Source organism: Pithys albifrons, chromosome 25, assembly GCF_047495875.1.
Source record: "Pithys albifrons albifrons isolate INPA30051 chromosome 25, PitAlb_v1, whole genome shotgun sequence".
NCBI lineage: Eukaryota > Metazoa > Chordata > Aves > Passeriformes > Thamnophilidae > Pithys > Pithys albifrons.
Genome location: NC_092482.1, coordinates 1,211,356 through 1,235,203, shown reverse-complemented (window position 1 = coordinate 1,235,203; position 23,848 = coordinate 1,211,356). Strand labels below are relative to the sequence as shown.

The window sequence follows — 23,848 nt, the reverse complement described above, 5'->3', positions numbered from 1 at the left end:
TTCCCCACCTGTAAAATGGACAGAACACCCTACCAGGCTGGAGTAGAACCATCTGTGAGCATGTTAAGAGATTCAGATGAAAGGCACTACACCACAGAGAGCTGTCAGTTGAGAACAGAGTCGTGCTGCCCAGGATTATGCTCCTGGAGCTTTCCTCACAGCTCAGGGTGGGATGGGAGGAAGAATGTCTCACACTCTCCTCAAGCTCAGAGCTTGCTATCACAGCCAGCTCCACCCCTCTGAAAATGAGCTGGCAAGGTGGTGACCAGTCAAAGGTTGGATTCAATGACCTGGGAGGTCTTTGATCCTGTGAAATTCCCATGGAGTTGTTCGTGCCTGGAGGTTTGGGGGTGTGACACGGCTCCCCTGTGCCCTCTCCCTGCACTGAGAGCAGAGCCACATCCTGAGTCGGTTCCACGAGCACAGTGAGTGGTCACTGCTCCCTGGAGACCCCTCAGCAGGCTGAGCAAACCTCTCTGACTCCTCTGCACACCAAGTGTCCCAGTGACACACACCTGAACCACGTGAGTGCCTGTGAAGCCACTTACCAGAATGTGTCCTTAAGTGACCCGTAAGCGCATCCCTCCTCTGGCAGGCATAACTGCACAGGTGGCACTTAAAAGGTTTTTCCCCTGTGTGTAGTTTAATGTGGCGGAGGAGGTTTCCCTTCTGAGTAAAGGAAGCTCCGCACTGATTACACTGGAATGGCCGTTCACCTTAAAATGACATACAGAAAAGGACATTTAATGGTTACGTGGGTATCAGGGTGTCCTCTGCCTCTTTGGGAGAGGAAAGAATGAGTTACTGGATTGATTTCTTTCTATAGAAACACACACAGTGGGACTTCAGTGGGAGTGAGGTGCAGCTCTGGTGTCAGAGCTGCCTGTAACATATGTAGGACTATGGAAAGCACTGCACAGTTCTTCCATGGAAAGAACTGCTCTGGAGGAGGCTGATTCCAACCAGCCAGCAATTTTTAGAAGAAAAAGAAAGCCTTATCTTGAAACTTAAGATGCTCATTGGTTTGTTGCCAAAGTATAGCACAGAGAGAAATACATACACAGACTGGAAATGGCAGCACAAAACCAAACTAACTTGTGCTTTGTGCCTGAAATACTGACATTACATAGTGCCTTTCATCCAAAATTCTTAAAATGCCTCACAAACATGCTTTTAATAACACTCAATTCCAGTGAGAAGAAAGGTGGGCAAAGTGAGGCACAGAACAGTGGGTAACTTGCTGGAGATCACACATGGCATCAAGGACAGGACAAGGAAAGCCTGGTTTGGGATCCTTTTTTAAAACAACTAGTCTAGATTAAGAAGCATTCTCCTTTCTGTACCCAGCTCTTACAAGAACAACAGAGGGATATTTACCAGTGTGGCTACGCTTATGAACCATCAAGACATTGAGGCTAATGCAGGCTAATCCACAGATATCACAGTTCATCTTCCCACTAGCTGGCCTGACGTGGTCATAGGAACCCGAGTGTCTCTCCAGTTTAATGCTCTCATATTCACTGTACTCTCTGGGGTAGGTGTAGGGCAGTTCCGACTCCTCCGGGTTTTCCATAGGCTCGGAATTTAAAGCACTCTCCTCTCTTTCACTGTATTCCCCCTTCACTTTAATCACATCATCTGCAGGTAAAACAAAGCACAGGAGTGAAAAGATGGTCCTCTTATGCACAGTGAGGTATCTTAGAAAAAATTGCACCAAAATTATATAAAATTACATTATCCATTTCCTGGAAGTTTTATTGAAACACCCAAAGATGCAGAAATGAAGTTGAGACATGAAACTTCACTGGTCAGGGACACTTGGTGAGATAATCCTTAAAAACATTGACCTGCCTGTTAATTACCTGTGATGGACAATTTCCTTCTACAGATTGTGAAAGTACAATACAGTACAAACTTCTCCTGAAATAGACAGGATTCAAAAGAAAACAGCTATTCACACCACTCACAATTACTATTCCTATAGAAGTCAGAATCTCAGGCTGCTCCTGTGGACTGGAAATACAGAAAGACACAAATTAAAAAAGGATAGTTATATCTTGTAACTTTTATCTTCCTCTGGAACCTCTGGAACTTGGAACACTCCTACAAAACGTGTCCAACCAGTGTAGGACTCCCAGTGCTCCCAAGGGATAGATTCTCTTCAGTTAAACCTAATCAATAATCCTAATTTTCAATTGCAAATCACAGTTTTTATGCACAGCTCTCAGATGTGTGAGGAGCAGTCAACAATCTTGATTTACTGTGTATAAATCAAAGTAGCAGAGGCAGGGGAAGGATTTCCTGGTAAAGAAATGTATCCCAGAAAACCCAGAAGATTTGTCCAAAGTCCTGTTGTGAGGATGTGGCAAAGAACCCAAAGATCAGCATCCCTGGCCTTCCAACAGGTCCCTGGGCGTGTCTCATGTCCAGAGGCATCCAGAGGCATCCAGAGGCAGTGCCTAAATGAATGCAGCTCCATGACAAAGGCTAATGATTTACTAACAGTGTAAGCAGATTTGTCACACTATATAAACAGCAGATTATTCCCAATTTATGGTGCTGCATTTCCTTTCCACTGTTAACTCCAGCACTACCAGCACTTCCATTAAAATCCTCAGTAACTGCCAGCACAACTTTTTTCTGTTTAAAACTGGCTGAGAAATCTGGGGCTGTTCAGCCTGGAGAAGGACGGGTGGAGATCTCACAGCACCTTCCAGTGTCTTAAGGGGCTACGAGGGGGCTGGAGAGGGACTGTGTGTCAGGAACTGGAGTTACAGGACAAGGGAGGATGAGTTCAAACTGAAAGAGGGGAAATCTGGGTGAAATACACAGAGGAAATTCCTCCCTGTGAGGGTGGGCAGGCCCAGGCCCAGGTGCCCAGAGAAATTGTGGATTTCCCATCCCTGGACGTGTCCAAGGCCAGGTTGGAGCAACCTGGGCTATGGGAGGTGTCCCTGCCCATGGCAGGGAGTGGGACTGGATGGGCTTCGAGGTCCCTTCTTGCCAAACCATTCCATGATTCCCTGACAGTAGGGCTGAAACTCAAGCCATGCCCCAAGCTCCCAGTGAAGACAAGAGGCACGAGAGGCACCATAAGGCTTTCTGTTTGAAAGTCTTTCTCTCTGGCCACCTGCTCCTCCCTCCAGCCCAGGGTTAGACAGTTCACTCTGGCACTCAACCACTTGTCCTTTCTCCAAAGTACCAAACTGCTGAATATGTATTAGCTCTGGTTCTGAGTAACAAACCACATCAAATGCCAAGAACAAACAAGGGGTGACAGCGAAAATGAGGTGGCAACATAAAAGCAGCACTGAAAAAGAAAGATCTGGCAACCTGAATTTCCATGAAATCAAAATTTCAACTATATTTTAGTGAGAAAATCCTTCCTCTGCCCTAAATGGTTGCACTAAGCCTGGCCTACCTGTCTGACTTTGGGTTGAGGTGGAGGGAGAAGGTGGGTGAGGATTCCTTTGTCCTAGACAAGACTCCACAGTTGTGTGGAAAGCCCTGAGACCCCTCTTGTGCTGCCCCTGGATGAGGATATCCCCAGAAGGATGAGGGTTTCCCATTGTCCTAGGCAATGTTTAGAGTTTGGTGTTGGGACTGACTGCCCTGGACCCTGAGGAGCTCAAGTGGGTTTGGTGTTTGCTCAGAGTGTCACTGGGAGATTCACCCAAAATGGGGTGATTTTCTCTGTGGATTCTTCAGCACCAGCTCTGCTTCCATCCCACAGATTCCTGCTTGTTCTGCAGGTGCCTCCTGCTGCCAACTTCATGTCCAAGGGTGTGAGGGTGATCCTGCTATCAAGATTCCTTCAAAATTAGTTTATACATCCATTTCCATCACTCCGAGGAAAAATGATTGCCAGCTGCTGACAGCAGCTTTCAGCACAATGTCTTTTCCAGGAGGGAAAAAAAAGGCAGAAAAAAAAAGCTTTTATTATGGAATGGTTGGTTGGTTGTTTTTTTCCCTCTCAAAAGGAGGCAGTTCCAAAATAATTTGCTACATCCTGCCCAGCACGGTAAAAGGAAGTACCCGGTGCAGCTGCACCTTGTTGGTACTTTCAGAAACAATTTCAATTCCCACTTTCTACTTAACGTCTCACCTTTGCCTCATCAGCAGAGGAGGCCAAGCAGGGACCTCCAGCAGAGGCTCCTCTGCCCTTTGCTGCTGCTGCTCACCATGAAAACAGAAAAATTCACCTTCTGGTGACTGAGAACAGCAGAAGCCACGAGGGAAGAGAATTTTTTTAGCCAAATATATGTTAGAAGGGTTGGGATTTTTCACCTGTTATGGTTTAGAGGCTGCTTTGCCTCCCTGACAGCCACACTGGAGAAAGCTTTGGTAAAACACAGTCTGAGTTTAAACCGGCTCGGACAGGTAGGACTAAAATTAACCAAGTTGTTGCAGAGTCTGGAACCACCAAACTCCTTTTCCAGCCCTGACTTCTGCTCTGTGCTGGCACACCCAGGGAATGCTGTGGGATTAGGAGATTGGCAGCTGTGTGGAAGGTTTGTATCTGTCACTTTAAAATCATATCAACCTATTTTAATGAGATAGGGAGTTTCCAGGCTGGTCCAGCTCAATCAAGAGGAAGGTGACTGTGACTTCATGTAGAAAAGGGAAATTTAACTGAGGAAAAACATAATTATCCCTAAAAACAATAACCAAGTTCCCACAGTGGAAAAAAAGAAGTGCTGTCATCTCTTCTATTAGGAAAGCAAATAAGTTGTAGGAGAATTAACCCACTCCTGGTATCCAAGCCAAGGAACTGTTTTTCTTGAGGCAGTTCATGGAGTTAATTTACAATGAGAAAAAAGAGCTTCAGCTTTGACACAACAAAGCACCGTGTGATGCGTTAGGGCTGATGCACATGGTTTCATTTCCTGGGGAGATGATTATGAGATGAAAGACACACTCCAGAGTAATATTTTTGTTTCACCTGAAACACTGTAAAAACAATGGGTTCTGGAAAAAATCCAAAATAAAGCTGTGGTGGCAACTTCAGCCTGAGTCACCACCCAAACAGTGCCTGTGTGTGCTCTGTGGAGTCAGAGAATCACAGAGGGTTTGGCTTGGAAGGACATTAAAGCTCTTCCAGTCCCACCCCTGCCATAGGCACGGACACCTTCTGCTATCCCAGGGTGCTCCAAGCCCTGTCCAGCCTGGCCTGGGACACTCCCAGGGATGGGAAATCCACAGTTTCTCTGGGCACCACGTGCAGGGCCTGCCCACCCTCACAGGGAGGAATTTCCTCTGTATATCTCACCCAAATTTCCCCTCTTTCAGTTTGAACTCATTCCCCCTTTTCCTGTCACTCCAGTTCCTGATGCAGGGTCCTGTTCTGCCTCCCTTGTGGGCACCTTAAGATCCTGGAAGGTACTGTGAGATCTCCACACAACCTTCTCTTCCCCAGGCCGAAAATGCAGCAATATAAGAAGCCAAGAGCAACAAATGATTAGGGTGAGGTGGAGGGTTTCTTAATCTCAGCCATCTTCTCTAGGAGGAAGTTTCTGAAGGAAAATCCCCCAATTCCTCCATTTAATCCAAGACTTTGGCACCAAATACAGAGAAGAGAAGGTAAGTTTTGTCCTGTTGTTAAGCAAAGTTTACCAGGAGCTTTAGGAGAAGCACAAGGAATAAACCCAGCAGCCATTAAAGGCAACGCAGGAAGGGGTGATGTAGCTCAAGTGTTTTACAAGGAGCAGGGTCATAATCGTGAAATCCTCAGCACATGCAAAAAGTCAACTGGGTAACAAAGAAACTTAATCATCTTAATGTGGCATTTTAATGATGCTGCTGATTTGCTGTGCCAATTCAGAGATAATGAGCCCCTAATGCTACAGATGTTCAACCAGACTAAAGGAAAAAAAAAAAAGAAAAAGGAAAAAAGGAAAGCTTTTCTTGTCTGCCATTTCCTAACTATCCAATTAAACAAATTGTGAACGCATATAAATAGTTTACCAGGTTTTGACAGCTGTTAATGGGATTCGGATGCCGAGGAACAAGAAGGGAGTCAATAAGGTGCCCATTGGAGGGTTCTTGTGACTACCTGGGTTTGACAGGTGTTAACTGATGATTCATCACAAACCCCACAGACACAGCAGAGCTGCTCCTCCCTCCCAGGAGGAGAGAGCGCCGAACCCAAACCAGCCCGAGACAGAGCAGGCAGCGGGTGAGGCTGGGGAGGCAGCGGAGTTTCCAGATTCCAGGCAGAATCCTGAGTGTTGTGAGAAACACCTCAGCGATAGGATCGGCACAGTGCGGGGGAGGAAATGCCAGGAACACAAATTCCCGTGTTCCTCAGTGACAAAGAGAGGAGTGCATCCCATAAAGTTATAAACTGGGGGGAAGTAATTAAAAATTCAGTGCTATACCTGAGTTTCTGCCCTTAAACAGCAAGAAGAAAAGGGTTACATGTACTGGAGACTGTAAGTGAAGGGGAATTATAAAACGTGAAGTGACACAGTAACAACATGCAAATTGGTTTTCTTAATTGAGGCAACACAGCCAAAGATAAGGCAACTTTTCTGCATGTTTTTCATCCACCCCACTGCAGATATCCATCTAGGGAAGGGAAAGGAGCTCAGGCCTTTCTGGCCCACCCTGGCTTTGTTTTCCCTCTGACTCCAGCACTCAACTCCCTTTTTCCCCAACAGCTTTTATGAGATCATTGTTTGCCAACAAAGGAAGGAGCAATCACCTCTCAGCAGTATCAACTTCCAGCCAGACAGCAGAGACAACAACCCCAACGAGGATGTGGTGACGATAAACACCCTGGGAGGGTGTGAGCGCTGGACTGTCCCACTCCCCGGGTCTCTTTCTGAGTCACTACAGGCCAAACCAGCACTAAAAATCCCAAATATCACATTTATTACTTGGACATACTGGCTTTGGGTTTATCTTTGTGCCTCTGGGTATTTTCTTAGTCCTGTTGTTCAATATCCATTTTTGCACAAAAAACAAGTATCTATTTTGTTTAGACACCACATAAAGCAAACAGGAGTGGTGATCCCTGAATGAGCCAGTGCAAAATGCACCTGGTGGAAATTTCACTTCTAAAAATAGGAGAGAAACTTTCATCATTCCACTCTGTGGAGTGCAGGCTCGATGGAAATGAGGTCCTTGGGTTTATTGTGAAACAAAAATAGAAACAAATCAAATGGAAATGCAGCACTGAGAACTGGAAAGAAAATTAATAAAAAAAGAGTCATCCAGGCATCATTTTCCAGGCACTCAGATGTGTATTTTCTACTTCATTAATACCAGAGTCTCTCCATCATTAAAGCACAGTGTAATTCATCTGGTTGTACAATTAATTGCAAAATAACCCCCACCAAACAACACATTTGTTTCCAAGCTCATGTGAGTCAGGAAACTTGAATTATGTAACTGATTCTTACAGCATCTTCTTTACTACAAGGGGGTTTTCTAATCAAGGTGAATATTCCTGTGCAAATCTATAATTTCAAGCCCTTCTCTTACCAATTTCTGCCTCATAATATTCTAGTGTTTTTCAGGACTTTCATTTTAATGGTTTCCAAAATATGTCAGAGTTATGTTAAGAAAAATAGGGATAAAGGAGAAATGTTGCCCAGAACTGGCATTAAACAGGACACACTGCACAGCAACTCTGGGCTGTGGTTTAGGGAAGGAAAGGGAATTCACCTGCATTAAATGCATTTGCCTGTCACTACAAACAGAATTTGGGGAGCAGAGTGGGATTCCCTGGGACAATGGGACTGGAAAACTTAGGGTTGGTACTATGCTGAAACTATCATGGGATTTGATTTTGCTATTTAATTTTTGAAAGTGTGACTAATTTGCTGTTTTCCTCAATTTTCTACACCCCCAGTGCTGGAGGGGAGGAGAGAGGGGATGTCATCCCACACCCCCAGGCCTGCAGGCCCCAGGATTTCCAGTCCTAGTCCCAGCTGAAATTTGTTCTATTTATGACACCTGTTAACATTCTCCTGTCAGATATGAATATCTTTAAAGTCTCCCTCCTAAACAATAGCCCAGAAACTGCCCGAGCTCTTCCCTTCCGCTGCCGTTCCGACAACATCACCCAGAGAAAACAGCACTACAGTTACAATTCCTGACGTCCAGCAAGGCTGATACAATCACAGCCGTTAAATCAGACTCCAATGAGACAGTTAATCAGAGAACATCTGGACCCAACAGTCAGACTGAGAGAGGCCACATGTTAAACTCAGATAATCGCTGGTATTACTTATATCAAGGGACCAATCACTAATGTGACCACTCAGGCACGGTCGGCTCTGGTCAACTGAGCTTCAAATGAACTTCAAACCTGAGAAATTCAAAGAGTGGTTTCGTTTAACCTCTGTAAATTCACCTCCCAAAAGCCTTCCTGACAGTGCAATATGTTCTTGTAAGAAAAGTGTCATATGGAGAGAAAATATGATGCAACAATATGAAGAACAGGGAAACCTGTGATAAGTATCCAAGGAATTTTAACACCTGTAGACTGTAAACAGGAGTTTGGTTCAGATGTTTAAAGTCCTTGAACACCTTGAACAGTGCACTGATTTGATTCAACTATAAAAAAAATCCAGTGGTAAATAATCTTGACTTGAATTTTAGATTAAGCCTGCATTCTCTCCTAATTGAGGCCCTTGTAATTAAATCCTCGTGGTTTACTTTTAGCCTTGGCATCTGCTCTGTGTTCCCTTAGTAACAGTGATCTTCCAGCTCTTCCAGCCTAAGCGATCCCAGGATTGTGTGATTCAGATCTCCACAACAAATTCCAGCAGGATTTGGTGGGTCGGGATTATCACCCAGCGGCCCCGGAGCACCTGCAGCTCCCAGAGCTGCTCCTGGAGGTGGAGCTGCTGCACCAGGAGAGGAGCGTGGCAGGTGGTGCAGCCACAGGAACTCAGGGAGTGCAGCTCTGAACTGACAAACTCCCAACACCCGGCAGAGCAGGAGAAGGAACTGAGGCAGGAACAAGAGCTGGAATGCAGCGTGGTGGGAGATGGCACTGAGAAACCGCAGGGAAAAGAGGCATCGAGCACAGGGTGTGAACTCTGCATAGCTCAGGTGGAAGTCAGGCAGCAACGACACACAAGATCTGTCAACTCCAGGCTCAGGGAACTATTTGTGGCATTTTAGCAAAATTCTGACTCTTGTGGGTTTACTTCTGCTTCCCAATACCTTTCCAGCAGCACAGGGTGAACCTGCCCCTCAAAGTGACATTTCGTGCCGAATGAACAGCCCAGTTTGGGGACAAAACATGACTCACCTCCACTCACTGATTTCCTTTCCACTGACCTGTATTTCTAAAAGTGGATTATTTTCTTTAACAACGTGTGATTTGACTTCCCTGGGCTGTTTTCTTCATCTTCACTTGTTTCCTGTTGGGGAGGTGGAGAGGGACCACACAACTCATCTACCTTGGACTAGATTTTATTTTGATGCCAAAGGAATAACTATTTCTCTCACCTGCAATTTCAGGGCATTATTTTGTATGAATCCAAGACACACATTGTAGAACAAGTGTAGAAAAATGGAGTTTTAGAAGTTATGGAAGGAGCCCATCACCTATGGAATAATGCTGAATCCAATCCTCCCTCCTAGCCCTTGTCCTGTCTGGGGGCTTCCTCTGATAGTCAGGATATCTCAAATTCTATTTTCTAATCACTATAACAGGTTAATTAGAATAAGAAATAGCTGCACTTTCTGATTCTCTCCAGGCAATCGGAGTATCCCAGTGTCTCTGCCAGCCCTGGGTGCCCGGGTCAGCCCAGGCTGCTGTCGATCCTTCCCAGGCTGTGGTGACACCACGGCAGGTGTTGATGTCACCGAACGTGCCTGGCAGCATTCCTGCCCCCCCTGGCGCACTCGGGAGAGCTCAAACACAGCCAAGAGGATGGGTGGGTGATAAGGAAAACACGACTTTCAGCCCCGGCAGAGCCCCCAGAGCAGCGGCCTGACCCGTTCGGCACAGACTCCCTGCTGGTTTAACACCACAGAAATCCCCTCGCAGTGAACTTCTGCTGATGTTGTGAGATAACCCCGAGCCCCATGAGCGCCGGGGCTCGAGCTGGGCTTGGGAGATGTAATATTGTGATAAAAAACGGCACTTCCTTTCCAGGCAGATAAGTGCGTGTGCTTCTTGCAGCACTGCTGGAACCCGAGCGGGGCTCTGCCACCTCTCCTGCCTCATCCAGCCCTGCAACCGCCCCCTCCCACACCTCGGGGCAGCACCATTTAACATCCTTAAACCACAAATGTGGCTTTTATCTCTTTTTGGTTCACAACCATGAAAGCTCGCTGACATTCATAACACCCCAAAAGTTGTCTGCCTCAACAGCTGAGGGAATTAAGACATAATTAAACATTTGTGCTCGAGTGTGACTCCCAGAGGAAAGAACGTGGCTTTTTTTTAATTTAATTTTTAAATTAAAGATGCATCGACTTTGGCCACCAAAGGTAACAGTGTTGGGGGCAGAGAAAGGAACAGGGGAAATCAAGTGCTTCCCCCCCTCTCTGTCTCATTGCTTGTCTCTTTTCAGAGCAGACACAGGAAGCACCATGGGAACAGTGTATTTTTATGGTTGCAGGCGAGCGTACACCATGTGCACCACAGCGTGCAGCTTCCAGTCCCTTGAGGCAAGAAAAGGGGGTTTTGTTTCTTGTTTTCCCTTCTTCCCCATCAAGCTTTTAATTACCATCTTACTGTAGCCTTCTGCCTAATTGTTTGCCCGATACTGAGCCATTGTCATCCTGGCAGCCCTTTTAACAGGGCAGTGGAAGAGGCAGTGAGTGTTTTCCTGGAAGAGCATCTCACCTGTGCCAGGTAGGACACACAGACACAACAAACGTCAGCTGGTGTTTGCATGTGCCCAGAGAAATACAAACACAGAACTGTTTGCTGAAGGAGTGAATTTTTGTCACACCAAATGAGCACCAGTGATGGTGTCTCAGCCCTGTACATCAATATGAGCTGGCTCCAACTCCTCTTTGGAGCCTCAGAATGAATCCCCACAAGGTACTCACAGTGTCACCCATGAATATGCAGGAGTCTCAAGAACGCACAGTCCAAGAAACTGGAAGATTCCCACTCACTACGGGTGGTTGAGGAGACACAGAAACCCAGACCCCACCGGGCTGGAGAAGCGTGTTACAGACTGGCTGAGGAGAAACCCAGACCCCACCGAGCTGGAGAGAAGCGTGTTACAGACTGGCTGAGGAGACACAGAAACCCAGACCCCACCGAGCTGGAGAGAAGCGTGTTACAGACTGGCTGAGGAGACACAGAAACCCAGACCCCACCGGGCTGGAGAGAAGCGTGTTACAGACACACCGAGGCAGTGGGAAGGGGGTTATCGAGGCCTGATCTGCCTCCATGAGTCAGCGGCCCCAGTTCCCATGATGGCCTTCAGCAGATGGAACAAACCCCGGGGGCACGGGCGGTGGGGGGGTCAGGAGAGAGGGGAGGGGTGTCTGAGTTACAGGCTGTCATCAGCCAGGAACGGGAAAGGTGCTGGAGTGGAATTGCTCACTCACAAGAGTGATTAACATTTATGAGAAGCACATAAACATTTTTCATTATTTCTCTTTAGATTTGATATGTAATGAGGGGAATAGTGATCACATCAATGTGCCAAATAGCTGCTTTTTTTTTTTTTTTTTAACTAGGCAGACTTTCCAAGTGTGGGCAGGACAGAATCCTTTTCCCAAAAGCTGTCACTGATACCAACGTTATTTCTATTCTGTGATTTTGGAGAATACTATATATTTGTTTGTACCAGGGTTAGTGATCCCCAGAAGATAACCCTCCCACCAGGGCAGCACTGTCAGAATGTGGTTTCATTTACAGAACTCAGACAGGACTGCTCAGGACTAACAGAGCTGCTGCTGCTTCAGAGAGGACACAACAAGAAAGCTGAGGTTATTTGTGAGTTTTAGTCTCCAACAGCAACTGAACCAATATCATTGGGAGGAAATTTAAATGCACCTACTGATCCTTGCAGGGCCTGGAGTACCAGCACGGTGAGCTTAAATATTTAAGATTTATTGTGCTTCCGGTATCAGAATGACTGTAGAGAACAGTGTGTGAAGCACTGGAGCAAACAGTGTAGATTTTATGCTGTGCCATTTTACACTGAGATGCTGTAGGCACCTTGTCAGTGCATCTGAACCAGCCTTCTGCTTCCAGTCATGGCTTTGCTCCTACAGTGAGATTCAAGGAATGAGGCACGGTGGCACTGAAGGTTCATACTCACTTTATAATGAATGAGCTCTAATGGTAAGGGAGGCTGGTGGAGGGAAATGATGTTTTATTGATATTTATAGCATTGTCTTTGAGATGTAAATTTTCAGTATTTGCATGCCAGGGCAAATTGTAAAGAGACTTTTAAAGATCAGGAGCTATATAAAAAATGAATGATGTGTAAGAGCAGTACTGATACCAACATCCTCTCACAAATGTCTAGATTGTTCCTGACCTAAATGTATGGAGAAGAGAGTGAGAAATGGTGCTGTGGGCACAGGACAACCAAGGAGCAGGAAAAGGACTCTCTCTGTGCTGTGGCACCGTGTACAAGCACATGGACACGGCTCCTGGAATGGAAAGGGGGGGGAGAAGCCACAGCAATTCCTCTCCTCTGGTCAGTCCTGAGGGGTTTGGGACAGAACCCCTGTCCTGGCTCCCTGCAGGCACAGCTCAGTGAGCTGCAGGAGTGGAGGGCCAGGATGGTGGGGAAGCAGAGGGAGAAGTGAGTTTGTGTGAGTGGAAACAGTGCAAGGGATGGACAAAGAGCTGGAACGTGGCTGTGAATATTTTATGTGCTGTGGGATCTGAGACAGCAGCTGCCTGAGATGTAGGAAGGGCTCAAGTCTTCCATATTCTGTGGATAAAATCATTAAACTTCTCTCTTTACTCTAAGTGGAGCAGAACACACCTGCCCAAGGCAGGTTTTACATCACAGACATCTGTACTGAGCTACTCTGCACTGACTACAGAGTCAGCTGCTCTGGGGACACGAGGCTCTTCATCCTCAGCCAGACACCTAAATTTGGTAAGAAAATTGTTTGGTGTCTTTCCATAAAGTGTCCAGAAAGGGCAGACACCAGCACACACCAGTCCAGTTACAGACACCAGTGCTGTGGATTACCTGAATGAGCTTAATGTCACCTTCCTCACACTCTTCAGTTCATGCATCACTCCCTCAGCTGTTCTATGTTGGTTTGTAATTTGCTAATCAACAGAAAAACTTACTTCTTTAATAGTTCTTTAATAGTTTAACCTCTGCAAAATATCATGTTTATGTTAAAGGGAACAACTAAAGCTGCTGTGCAACCAAAACACACAACCCTTTAGTGATTTCCTTGTTCATGTCATACATAAACTCTGCCTCAAACTCCTGCCCAGAGCCACGATTTGTGTGCACTGCCAGGGGCCTGGAATGGCACCATGACACTGGTCACACACGTGTGCTGTCCCCAGGATGTGTCCCACATGTCCCCCCAGGCACTCTCCCCCCTGTGGCTGAGCCTGGCACAGGTGAACGTGCTCAGCTCACTGGCACCAACCGTTGTTATTGCTGTGATTTCAGAAGAAGAAACTCCCAGTCTCTTCCTCTCAATCTGTGTCATGCACATGTAAAACCCTGCACTCTGAGGGCTGTAAGGCTGCCAAGACCAGGAGCTGTTTCTGTTATCTTTTATCTGTAAATGAAGAGGCCCTGCTGGTTTTTAAAGACAGTACACACTGGTTTGCTATTTTATTCATCCCTGTGTGCTCTCTCAGAACTGTAGGAAGGGTTTGCTGCTCAAATTCAACAATAAACACAATAAACTCAGCAACCTCCTCTTCAGCAACAGTTTACAGCACAGCAGTGCTGCTACAGCTTTGAATTTCACAGGGCTGGGCTGTCCTCTGAATGAGGGAACTTGTTCTTTCTTTCCAAAAAATTCATAAATCACCAAGTTTGGGTTTGGGTATGAAAGTACTAAACAGCACTAACAAAAGTTGCAGTCCTAACACAGGATTTGTCTATGCAAACTGCTCTTAGGAATTTGTGTGTTACCACACACATTAAAGGCCCACCAGATGCACCTGTTTTTTCATCTTCCCATCCATATTTCATAGATCCTGTAACACTGACCTTGGTAAAAGGCATGAGGTTCCCTGATGGCAAGAGCTGCTCCTCCTCAGAGCACGTTGAAATGCTCCAAAGAAACTGTGTTGTTATTCCTTTCACAGACATGAATCTCACAGCATAGTCAGACAAATAAAAGGATAAAATATAACTATCATTTTTCAGAATTCCAACTCCACTTTACCTCCTGCTTCTTCATTAGACTGATTGTGTTCCTTCAGCTCTTCCACATTATCCATGCTTTCCATTTCCTGGGATTTGTTCAGATTACAGTCTGTCAAATCCTCTTGTTCTGGTGAAAAAACCACAAACCAACAAAACAATAACTGTTTATGCCCCAAGGATATTTCCAGATGATTCCCTCAAAGCCCCTGCCTGTTCCCAGTTCTGCTGACCCAGTGCCCACCATGCTATTCCTATGGATTAGTTACCACATTTTTAACTATACTGAAATTTATTTGGGTGAATTGTTTCCAATAAAGCCTCTTTCATTAACCCACAATAGAGATTAACTCCATATTATACATATTTCCATAAACCCAATCAATATTTTGTTTGAAAAACTGTTTTCTTTCAACCATCCTGGGAATTTTTAAAGTTCACACAAACTTTGTGGAATTGCTGGTAAGATCCTTAACCTGTTGAGAGCTGGACAATAAAAGTCCCCAGTCCTTCTCAAGCCAACTATTACATTGGAGCTAAAAGAGGGTTGGATTTTGTTAACCAGAAAGTGAAACACTTATCCAGCTCACTCAGGTTTGTTTTCATATTTTCAGAAATGCAGCCAACCAAGAGAATCACATTATTCTTGCTTCCCTAATCAAAACTTTCAGCTTTCTCCTGAAAACATTTCCTTTCCTTCTATACAGCCTTTTTTCCCACTTTACTATCATTTCCCAATGTTATATTGAACTTCCAGAGCTGAAATAAAACTCTAGAATTCACTTTTTGGTGTTTAATGCCCATCTTTGTATTTGTGACTGTGTCATTTGGTGTCCTGGGAAGCTGAACAAGCTGCAATTCTTGTATTTTTCTCCATTTAAATGTAAAATTGCCAAGAGAGGGTGGGAGAACAGAACTGAACAGCTCAGTACCTGCAGCCAGGGGCTGTTCCTGGGGGTTACTGAGGTCCATCCTGGGCTGGGAACCTGCAAAAGACAGAAAAGCAGCTTGAGGTGTTTAATATTTAGCACAGCTCAAAACACAGTTGGCACAATCTTTTAAATCACTATTTTCTTGGCTGAAAGCAAAACGGAAAGAACAGAATTTTAAATAAATAAATACCAAATTAGTGTTATGTTTCATTCCCTGTACAACATCTTTCTATCCTAAGCACTGGCTTGTGCCCAGAAAAGGGATTAACTATGATTTTCTAACTTCAAAAAGTTATAGAATAGAGAACCTTATGCTTCTGATTGACTCATTGTGCACCCTGTGAGCACAGCACAGTGGTGGCAACTCTGTAGGAAATGAATTTCTCTAAAGCACAAAGATATTTTACATTCCTTTCCCAGTACAAAGGGAACCCCCTGTTATCTACTTGGTTTTCTTGGGAATGTAAGTCTAATTCCCATTGAGAAATTCCGACAGGGATCAGATTCCAGGCATTTCAGAAATACTTGAGAGGACTGCCCATGTGGCCTGGATTCCCAGAGTGCTGAGGGCTCAGCAGGGCTCTGGGATTCCCTTCTCCCACTCCAGTGCCCAAATTTAGGCTGGGGAGCTGAGCAGGAGCCACACCCTGAGCTGTCCTGTTACATCTCCACTCACTGCCTTGAGATTTCATTAATATGAGCTTGATTTTCTCAACAAACTCACAGCTACCTCCTTCCTTCCTCCATCCTTTCCTCTAGCTGTGCCTCCTCATTATCCTTTACATGCCAGAAGAAGGTTTTGTCATCTCTGAGCCTATGAAAGAATAGCTCCAGGACTGGGAAAACTCCTTCCTGGCAGTTACATAACAGAACCAGCCAGGCAGTGGGCACGAGGTGTTAACCACGGGTGACATTTACCCCAGAATTATCTGTCTTTACCTCCTCTGCTTATGGAACATTTTTGTGGTCTCTGCAACGTCAGAATATAAAGCTCTGGCAACTCTACAGCGAAGCAGCCTGGGATCAGATGAGGCTCTCCAAAAACTGCATGAATAGAGGGTGGGCTGAAGTGCACAACAAAATAAAGGCCTTGTGTCAAAAAGAGTCACTGAATTAAAACGACAAAGAGTTCAAATATTGACTAAATCTGTATTTTTTAAGCAAATAAAACTCCATAGTTACAGCCCTTTCTGTGTTCCATTCCATCATGGCAGGAAAACGGAGGTGCAAAGAAGCAAACAGACAATTTATACAGAAAATAGTTATGAGGAAACATCAGTAAATTCCAGGTACAGGAACAAAATTCTCTATACTATTGACTTTAACTTTACACTGCAATAATAGCCTAGAGAGGCAGTGGCTTTCCCATCCCTGGAGTGTCCAAGGCCAGGCTGGACAGGGCTTGGAGCAATCTGGAATAACGGAAAATGACCCTGCCCATGGCAGGGGATGGAACTAAATGAGCTTTAAAGTCCCTCTCAGTCCAAACCATTCCATGATTCTATAAATATAAACACTTAAATTGCACAGACTCTTGTAATTGTGCACATAATTATGCTTTGGGCGAGCCAATGAACCCCCATTATTCTGCAACACTTGATTTTAGTTTGAATTGCATTCAGAAACCCTGGGCAGTTGCTCCATTTGGGTGCTGGGGGCCAAAGCCCCAGGATGGAGCCCCAAGGTGCTGGTGTGGCTTGGAACCTTGGCAGCAATTCCACCTTCTCCTGGGCTCCCAGAAGGTCTTGGAAGGAAGAAGCAGAACCCCTCCCTGGCTGCTTCAATTCCAATAATTCTGCATATATTCCTGATAGCTGTATCTTTCTGGAGACCATTGGATTTCCCAGGTATTCCCTGCAGGTACAGGGCAACTTGCTAAAGAGCAGCACTGTCTGGGCCCAGCGAGCTGAGCAGGACCTGCTGGGCCTCCCCAGACCCTCATCCCTTCCAAAGGTGGTCTCTGCACATCTACTCATATTTTGTAGAGCACAACAAGTTCCTGCCCGTGATGGGCAGGACAACCCTTCGGAAGAGATAAGAGCAATGACACACCATAGAATGTTTCTCTTCTTGGTTGAGAAACATCCTGGTCTTTGTCTTACTTTCAAGGCTCCAACTTACTTTCAAGGCTCCCCTCATTACCACCTGATTTCTTTACAGTGTCACACTCCAGCAGCTTCGGTGGTCTCTTAATATTTAACCTCAGGTCTCTTCACTGAGTATTTCAGGCAGATTTTGCCAGAGAGGATCTAGGAAGATTCCTGATGCTGTACCAAAGAGACCATTTTTGTACCCAACGTTCAGAAAAGCACGAGGCAGGAAATCACTTACAGAGCACGTTTGTCTTCCCAGGCTTCAAAGAGCTCCCCGGCCGCGGTGCCTGGAAGGGCCGCCCGGCTCGTGCTGCCGCTCAGGCTCAGAGCTCTTCACAAAGCAGAAGTAAAATTCAGCTGCTTTCGAAACCAATCCTTGCCCATCCTGTGCTCTACACCAATAGCCAAAGGGAGCCCCAATATTCAAATAGCTTGCTAAAAAAAGAGCTATGGCATTTTAATGTGTACTACAGTTCATGCTTTCTCCTGGTATCAGGCCAGAACAGCCCACCTGAATTTTAACTGCCTTAAAATGGCTATTTTTCCAATCAATGGCAACCCTTCCAATCCTCAATACAGCTGTTGCCAACAGACAGGCATGTCTTGAGTTATTATAATTTTACCTGTTTGTCCCCAAAGTGAAACCAGAAGGCTGCTTTTTTCCTGCAATTTTCAGCAGGGAAGGGGGCACCTTTTAAAAGCCATCTGCCCTTAGTCCTTCCATCACAGCATATGGAGCAAACACAGTCAGTTTCCTCGTCTTTGCAGTATTTTGAGAGGTGCAAACAAGGCAAATCTTGCCTCCTGCCCCACAGGTAGAGCCCCCAGTCTCATCCCTGAGTGCTCACAGTGCAGCCAGTGCCTTCACTACTTACACCATTCAGATTCTTTCACTCCAACGTGTTTTTCACCTCCAACCCACACTGTGCCATTAAGGAGAGAAATTCCAGCTGATTTCCCCACTGAGGATCCTTCTCCAGCTCCCACATTCTCCGTGGCTTCCTGAAGAAGGCACCTGGGCCAAATAAACTCTTTGAGGGGTCTCTAATACTTTGCCGTTCTTAAGCACCACGTGATGTTTGAAATGACACTCAAAGTGTAGCATAAAACCTTCTAAATCCAGCAGAATAATTCAGTGATTGAACACAGAACATCCTCAGCTACAGAGTATCCTGAGCTGGAAGAGACCCACTAGGACCATCCAAGTCCAGCTCCTGATCCAACATGTTGCAAACCAGTCATGAAGAGACACGACCAAGTTAATGACAATTCTGGCTCAAACACCTGCTCTGGCCAGGGCCCATCTCCCTCTCCGTGAGCACACGGAGCCTCCTCACACTGGGCATGGAAAATCAGCAGTGCAAATTCCCTGCCGGGCCTGGGGAACAGAGAGATTCCCAAGGCCTGTGGAAACAGTCTGGGCAGTTACTGTATCCAAGGATAATGCTACAGGATGGAGGGGCAGCACCTCTAACACTGTTGCAATCACTTCCATCCCCAATGCAACACCCTCGGGCACGTCAATGGATCCTCGTCCTCCTCACACACAGAACCAAAACCTGAAGGATTATTGCCATGTTCAGTTGGAGCACACAAGAAATAAGAAGGACAAAGAGGGGACTTCTTTGATAACCTCAGTTGTAGTGAAACCTTATTATTTTCTAATCACAGACTATTCCCATGTACCTCATAAGTTTTCTCTCACAAAAAGACAGTGATCCTGACTCAGTCAGGAAAACGAGGCTGCATTTTTAAGGACCAAACTGCCACCAAATCCATTCTTTGAGCACATTAGTTACATCTCTTAAGCAGCAATAGTCTCAATTCAATGAGGTTCAGTGAGTGACTATTTACATAAAAACAGTTAGAAAACCCTTAGCAAAGGAAATTGCATTTTTAAATAGGCAACTGCAGCAAAATTTAAAATAACCAAACTCTTCAAGTCACGGAGACAGAGCAGAACCCAAACTCCAGCCCTTAAAGCACTAAGTTGCAGTAAGAATCTCTGCCTCTGAAATAAGAAACCAAGTGATGCTTTGCAAAGCTTCTTTGCCAGGCTTGTCAAAAACACCAAAAATGTTGCTTTTCTCCGAAAGGAAATTATTCTGCACCCCAAGATTAACTCCCAGATTGGTTTTGGCTGGCTCTGAACATTATGGGCATGTTTAACAGGTGAAAAGAAACCAACACACCCCTGAAATCGTTAAAAGCCGGAATATGCACAGCAGATAAAGCGAGCCCTAACCCCGGCTTTATCACACGCGTTTGTGTGTCTGAAATCAGAGAGGGGCAAACAGCCCCGCTCGTTTGCCGTTCAATCGCTACACGCCGTTCCATTTCTCCTCCACAGCCCGCGATCTCCTCGCAGCAGGCGCCGAGGAAGCGGCTGGGAGTGCCCGGGCGGTGGAGCCGCTGCGGGGCCCGGCGGGGCGGGGGGTCCGGGGGAACAGCGGGGTCGTTTCTCACCTTCCATGCTCCGGTGGCGGGTCCCGGTTTCACCTGCCCGGCCGGGCTCGGCACTGCCGGCGGAGCGCACCGGCCTCGCCTCCCGCCCCGCTCCGGGACATCCGGCGCGGCTCTCGGCGGGCGGAGAGCGGCGGGGACGGCGGGGACGGCGGAGGGGATGGCGGAGAGCGGCGGGAAGAGCGGGGACGGCGGAGGGGACGGCGGAGGGGACAGAACCGGCTCCCCGGCCCCGGGGGTGCTCGCAGGGGGCTCCAGCCCCGCGGGACTGGGGGCGGTGGGGCACACTGAGGGCTCTGGGGAGCCCCCAGACACTTCTATAGCACAAAGAGCATCAGAACCACCAGAGCATCCCCCAAACAGGCACACCTCGGGCTGTGTGTTAAAGTTAAATGACTAAGAGTAAATAAAACTTTGGTTAAGTCAGCTGTTTTTCTTAACAAGACAGCATTGTTATTCAGCAGAAAAGCAAGGTGCAAAGTTCTTTAATGAAATAAAGCTAGCATGAATTTTGGAGTCCTCAGGAAACAGTTAAATGATTATTTTTGTGCATTTAGCACAGATTCCAAAGGAGGCTCCCTGCACAGCGGGCCTGGGTGGGGCTTTGGGTGACCCGACCTGGTGCAGGATGTTCCTGCTGGGGCAGGGGGTGGCACCAGTTGACATTTAAAAGTCCCTTCCAACCTAAACCTCATTAATGAAGTGGCAAATGCAACTGGGATCTGAACTTGGATGTAAATCCAAAGTGATTGTGAATTGCCACATCTCAGGTGTGGATAACAACATGGAAACGATTCTCCTACTCACTTCCTGTGTGGTGCCAACGACTCCTTCTGAAACTGTTGCTTGTCCATTACTTGGAAAAGATTCTAGAATTAAAATGTCAAAAAAAAAAAGATATGTGGGATAACCAACTCCAATTCCTTGCTATTCCAGACAATCTCTCACTCCAGAGCCATTTAATAATTAGGAAGGTTTCCTGCTCCTCTGAGCTCTGAGGAAACCCTGGGATTGCTGTGTGACAACTGGAAACCTCTGGTTTCCATCCCAGGATTACACACAGCCACTCTCTCTTACTGACAGATTTGTCCTTTAAATTAAATCTTTACTTTCCCCACATTTACCATCAGATAATCACTTGTGTCTTCTGTTTTTATTACAAGGGCAGAAATCAAAAGAGCCTGGTTTGTCAGCCTGTAAAAACACCCCGGTGCTGTTTGTGCTCCTCCTCCACGTGACCCCAGCCCTGGGTCACTCACCTGGAAGGCCAGAGGCAGAGCTGGTGCTGTGCAGCCCAACAGCTCCTCTCCAGAGCCCTGCACTGACTCTGCACTCCTGGAAGTCTCTCTAAGTATTTCCTGGGATAAAATGTTCACCCTTTTAATATCCACTCACACCACGATCAAGGCTATGCCAGATTTTCCCTCTTCTATCATTTCCTACTGATAGAGCCTCTCTGAACAAGAAACTCCAGTGATCCAGGGTTTAAACACAAACATAAATACCCAAATTCACATTTTGTTCATTTAAATCCTCCTGTTCTTAAAAGTAACCAACCTTTTTTCCCTGAGCTTACAAATCAAAAATGACAATTTATCAATCTGTGACTTAGAAATATTCTAGATATGAAAAGAAATGAGTTATTTGGCTAAAGACCCAGACTAGGGGTTTATAAAGATTCAAAACTGCAGCCAAAGCTTTACTATAAAGATATTATTTTATAATGATTAACAAGCTGGGAACTGATGGCCTGTGTAGGACACGAAAGGAGCTACAAACATCCTTAGGAACTGAGGCAGTTCAGGCTGAAAAATGACTTGTCTGTAGCAGACACATTAAAACCTGAGTCACTTTGCCTGCACGACACCAGCACAAAACGTTCACTTTGAGTAAAACTGAGAACATTCAGCACATGGGAACGTGGGATGGGCTGAGGTGGTCCCAGTTCTGACCTGCTCAGCAGCTCAAGGACATTAAAAATGAAAACCCTGACATAGTTCTTACACCTTAACCAGCCACTTGAGTTAATTCTTGGTCTAAGGAAGAAGAAAGTTTGAGTAAAAATATTTTCCATCAATAACTTGATACCTTCTTTTTCACACTTCTTTGTGTATCGAAGTTTTACCAAATTTTTCTTTTCTTTATTAGAGGAAACTCAGAACTTATGTGGGTTTTTTACATGGAAGTGTTGAGTTAAACCTTTTACAGCTCCCTACAAAAATAACTCTCATTCCTGTGTTGGTTGGTTCCATATTTGCCATGCAAATCCTGTGACATCAGTTTGGACACTTGCATGGCCTGGGGTGACAAATATGATTAAGCTGATTGGGATAAATATAACTATCTAATTACCAGAGGCTTGGCCACCCTTCCTGCTCTGCAGCACCTCCAAATACGAGGTGTGGGCAAGGACCCTCCTCTCCCTCTCGGTTTCTTGAGTGTTTTTGTGTCACTTGCACTAGAAACAAAACATTTACACTTTTAAGAGTTTCAAAGTCATTGATACATTGTCTAGAACATGTAACTGACTTGAAAGTGATACCGTGGCATTTGCCTTTGTTTTCACAGCAACAGGACACGGCTGGCACTTATTTCAGTCACACCAAGTGGCAGAATCTTGGAAACCCAGAAGGGTTTGGGTTGGAAGGACTTTAAAGTCCATCCAGTCCCATCCCTGCCATGGGCAGGGACACCTTCCCCTATCCCAGGGTGTTCCAAGCCCTGTCCAGCCTGGCCTTGGACACTCCCAGGGATGGAGCAGCCTCAGCTTCCCTGGGAAAACTGTGCCAGGGCCTGCCCACCCTCCCAGGGCAGGATTCCTTCCCAATATCCCACCTAAACATCCCCTTTCTAGTTTCAAGCTGTCCCCCTTGTCCTCTCACTCCAAGCCTTTGTCACAAACACCCCACCAGCTGCCTTGGAGCCCTCTCAGGTTTTGAAAGGGATGTTTTTTGGCGTTGAGCTGAAACCCAGAGTTCCATGATGAGTCAGTGCAGAAACCTGCAGCTGGAGAACCCCCTGCAGCCCCTGGGGAGGGGAGGGACAGGACGTGCCCTGCTCTTACTTTCAGTCTTTCTCACAGCAAGTGACAGAGTCACAGAATCCCTGCCCGGTCTGGGTTGGAATGGGCCTTAAAAATGACCCACAGCCCACCATGGGCAGGGTGAAAACCCCTCCCCAAAGCCAGGCAGGATATTTGGGGTGACTGAACAGCTCCAATGGGCTGCTCTGATCTCTGCAGCTCTGCATTTCCTTTTAACTAAACTATGTTACAGCTTCAGGCCTCCAATCTAGACAGGGTTTCTGATGTACCTCTTACAGTCCAGCCCCTAATCGAAACAGGGGGTTTGGTTTATTTCTTAAAGTTCTTCTTACAGCTACAGGGTTAAATTCCCCTATGGCTATGCATGGTTAAGAGAACTGACAAACTTGGCTACAAGCCAAAATAAAAAATACAGTTTGTACAGGTCTGATTAAAAATTAGTAAAGATCATATGATTTTATGGAGAAGGGATAAAACCCATTTTCTTGCGGGCTCCCTGTATCCAGGGACTCCTCTCAGAGCCCGAGGCAGACACAGCCATGAGGGAGCCCATTCCCTCCTCTGCTGCCCTCTCCTTGTCCCACAACCACTTTACACTCAAACCCAAGGCTCGGTACGCACTGTGTGAGCGATGTGGGGCTGAGGGGCCACACGGGGGTCGGGCCGGCCCCGTCCTTCCCTGCCAAGAGCCCCAGCGGCCTGAAAAAGAGGAAAACCCAACAAAACAGTGCTTGGACAGCAGCGGGGCGGGCGGGTGAGGAGGGAGGGTGGTTTAAAGGCAGTTTTACGAGCAGCGAGTGGGGGCGATGTGGCTCCCAAGGAGCGCAGGGCCCGGCGGGGCCGGAGCCCCTTCCCGGCCCTTCCCTGAGGGAGCAAAAAGGGCGGGAAGAGGCGCGCGGGGACCGTTAGCGCCCCCTCGCGGCGCGCGCGGCCGTTGTGAGGGACGGCCGGACATGGCGGCGGGACATGGCGGGACACGGAGGGACACGGCGGGGCACGGCGGGACACGGCGGGACACGGCGGGGC

General features: G+C 46.5%; 1 protein-coding gene across 3 annotated transcripts in view; it reads right to left on the bottom strand.

The window, feature by feature from the left end:
* IKZF3 (IKAROS family zinc finger 3) overlaps positions 1-20,143 on the bottom strand; it is a 34,294-nt gene extending 14,151 nt beyond the window's left edge. The window contains exons 1-5 of one of the 3 annotated variants that reach the window (XM_071577307.1): positions 19,783-20,142; positions 15,224-15,277; positions 14,314-14,421; positions 1,378-1,638; positions 549-716 (exon numbers count right to left, since the gene is read on the bottom strand). In XM_071577307.1, coding sequence (XP_071433408.1) covers positions 549-716; positions 1,378-1,638; positions 14,314-14,421; positions 15,224-15,277; positions 19,783-19,789 — 598 coding nt within the window. In that variant the 5' untranslated portion in view covers positions 19,790-20,142. Of the gene's footprint in view, positions 1-548; positions 717-1,377; positions 1,639-14,313; positions 14,422-15,223; positions 15,278-17,554; positions 17,647-19,782 lie in introns of those variants that run through there. The other 2 variants (XM_071577308.1, XM_071577309.1) reach the window with 2 other exon arrangements.
* Between the last annotated feature and the right edge of the window lie 3,705 nt (positions 20,144-23,848).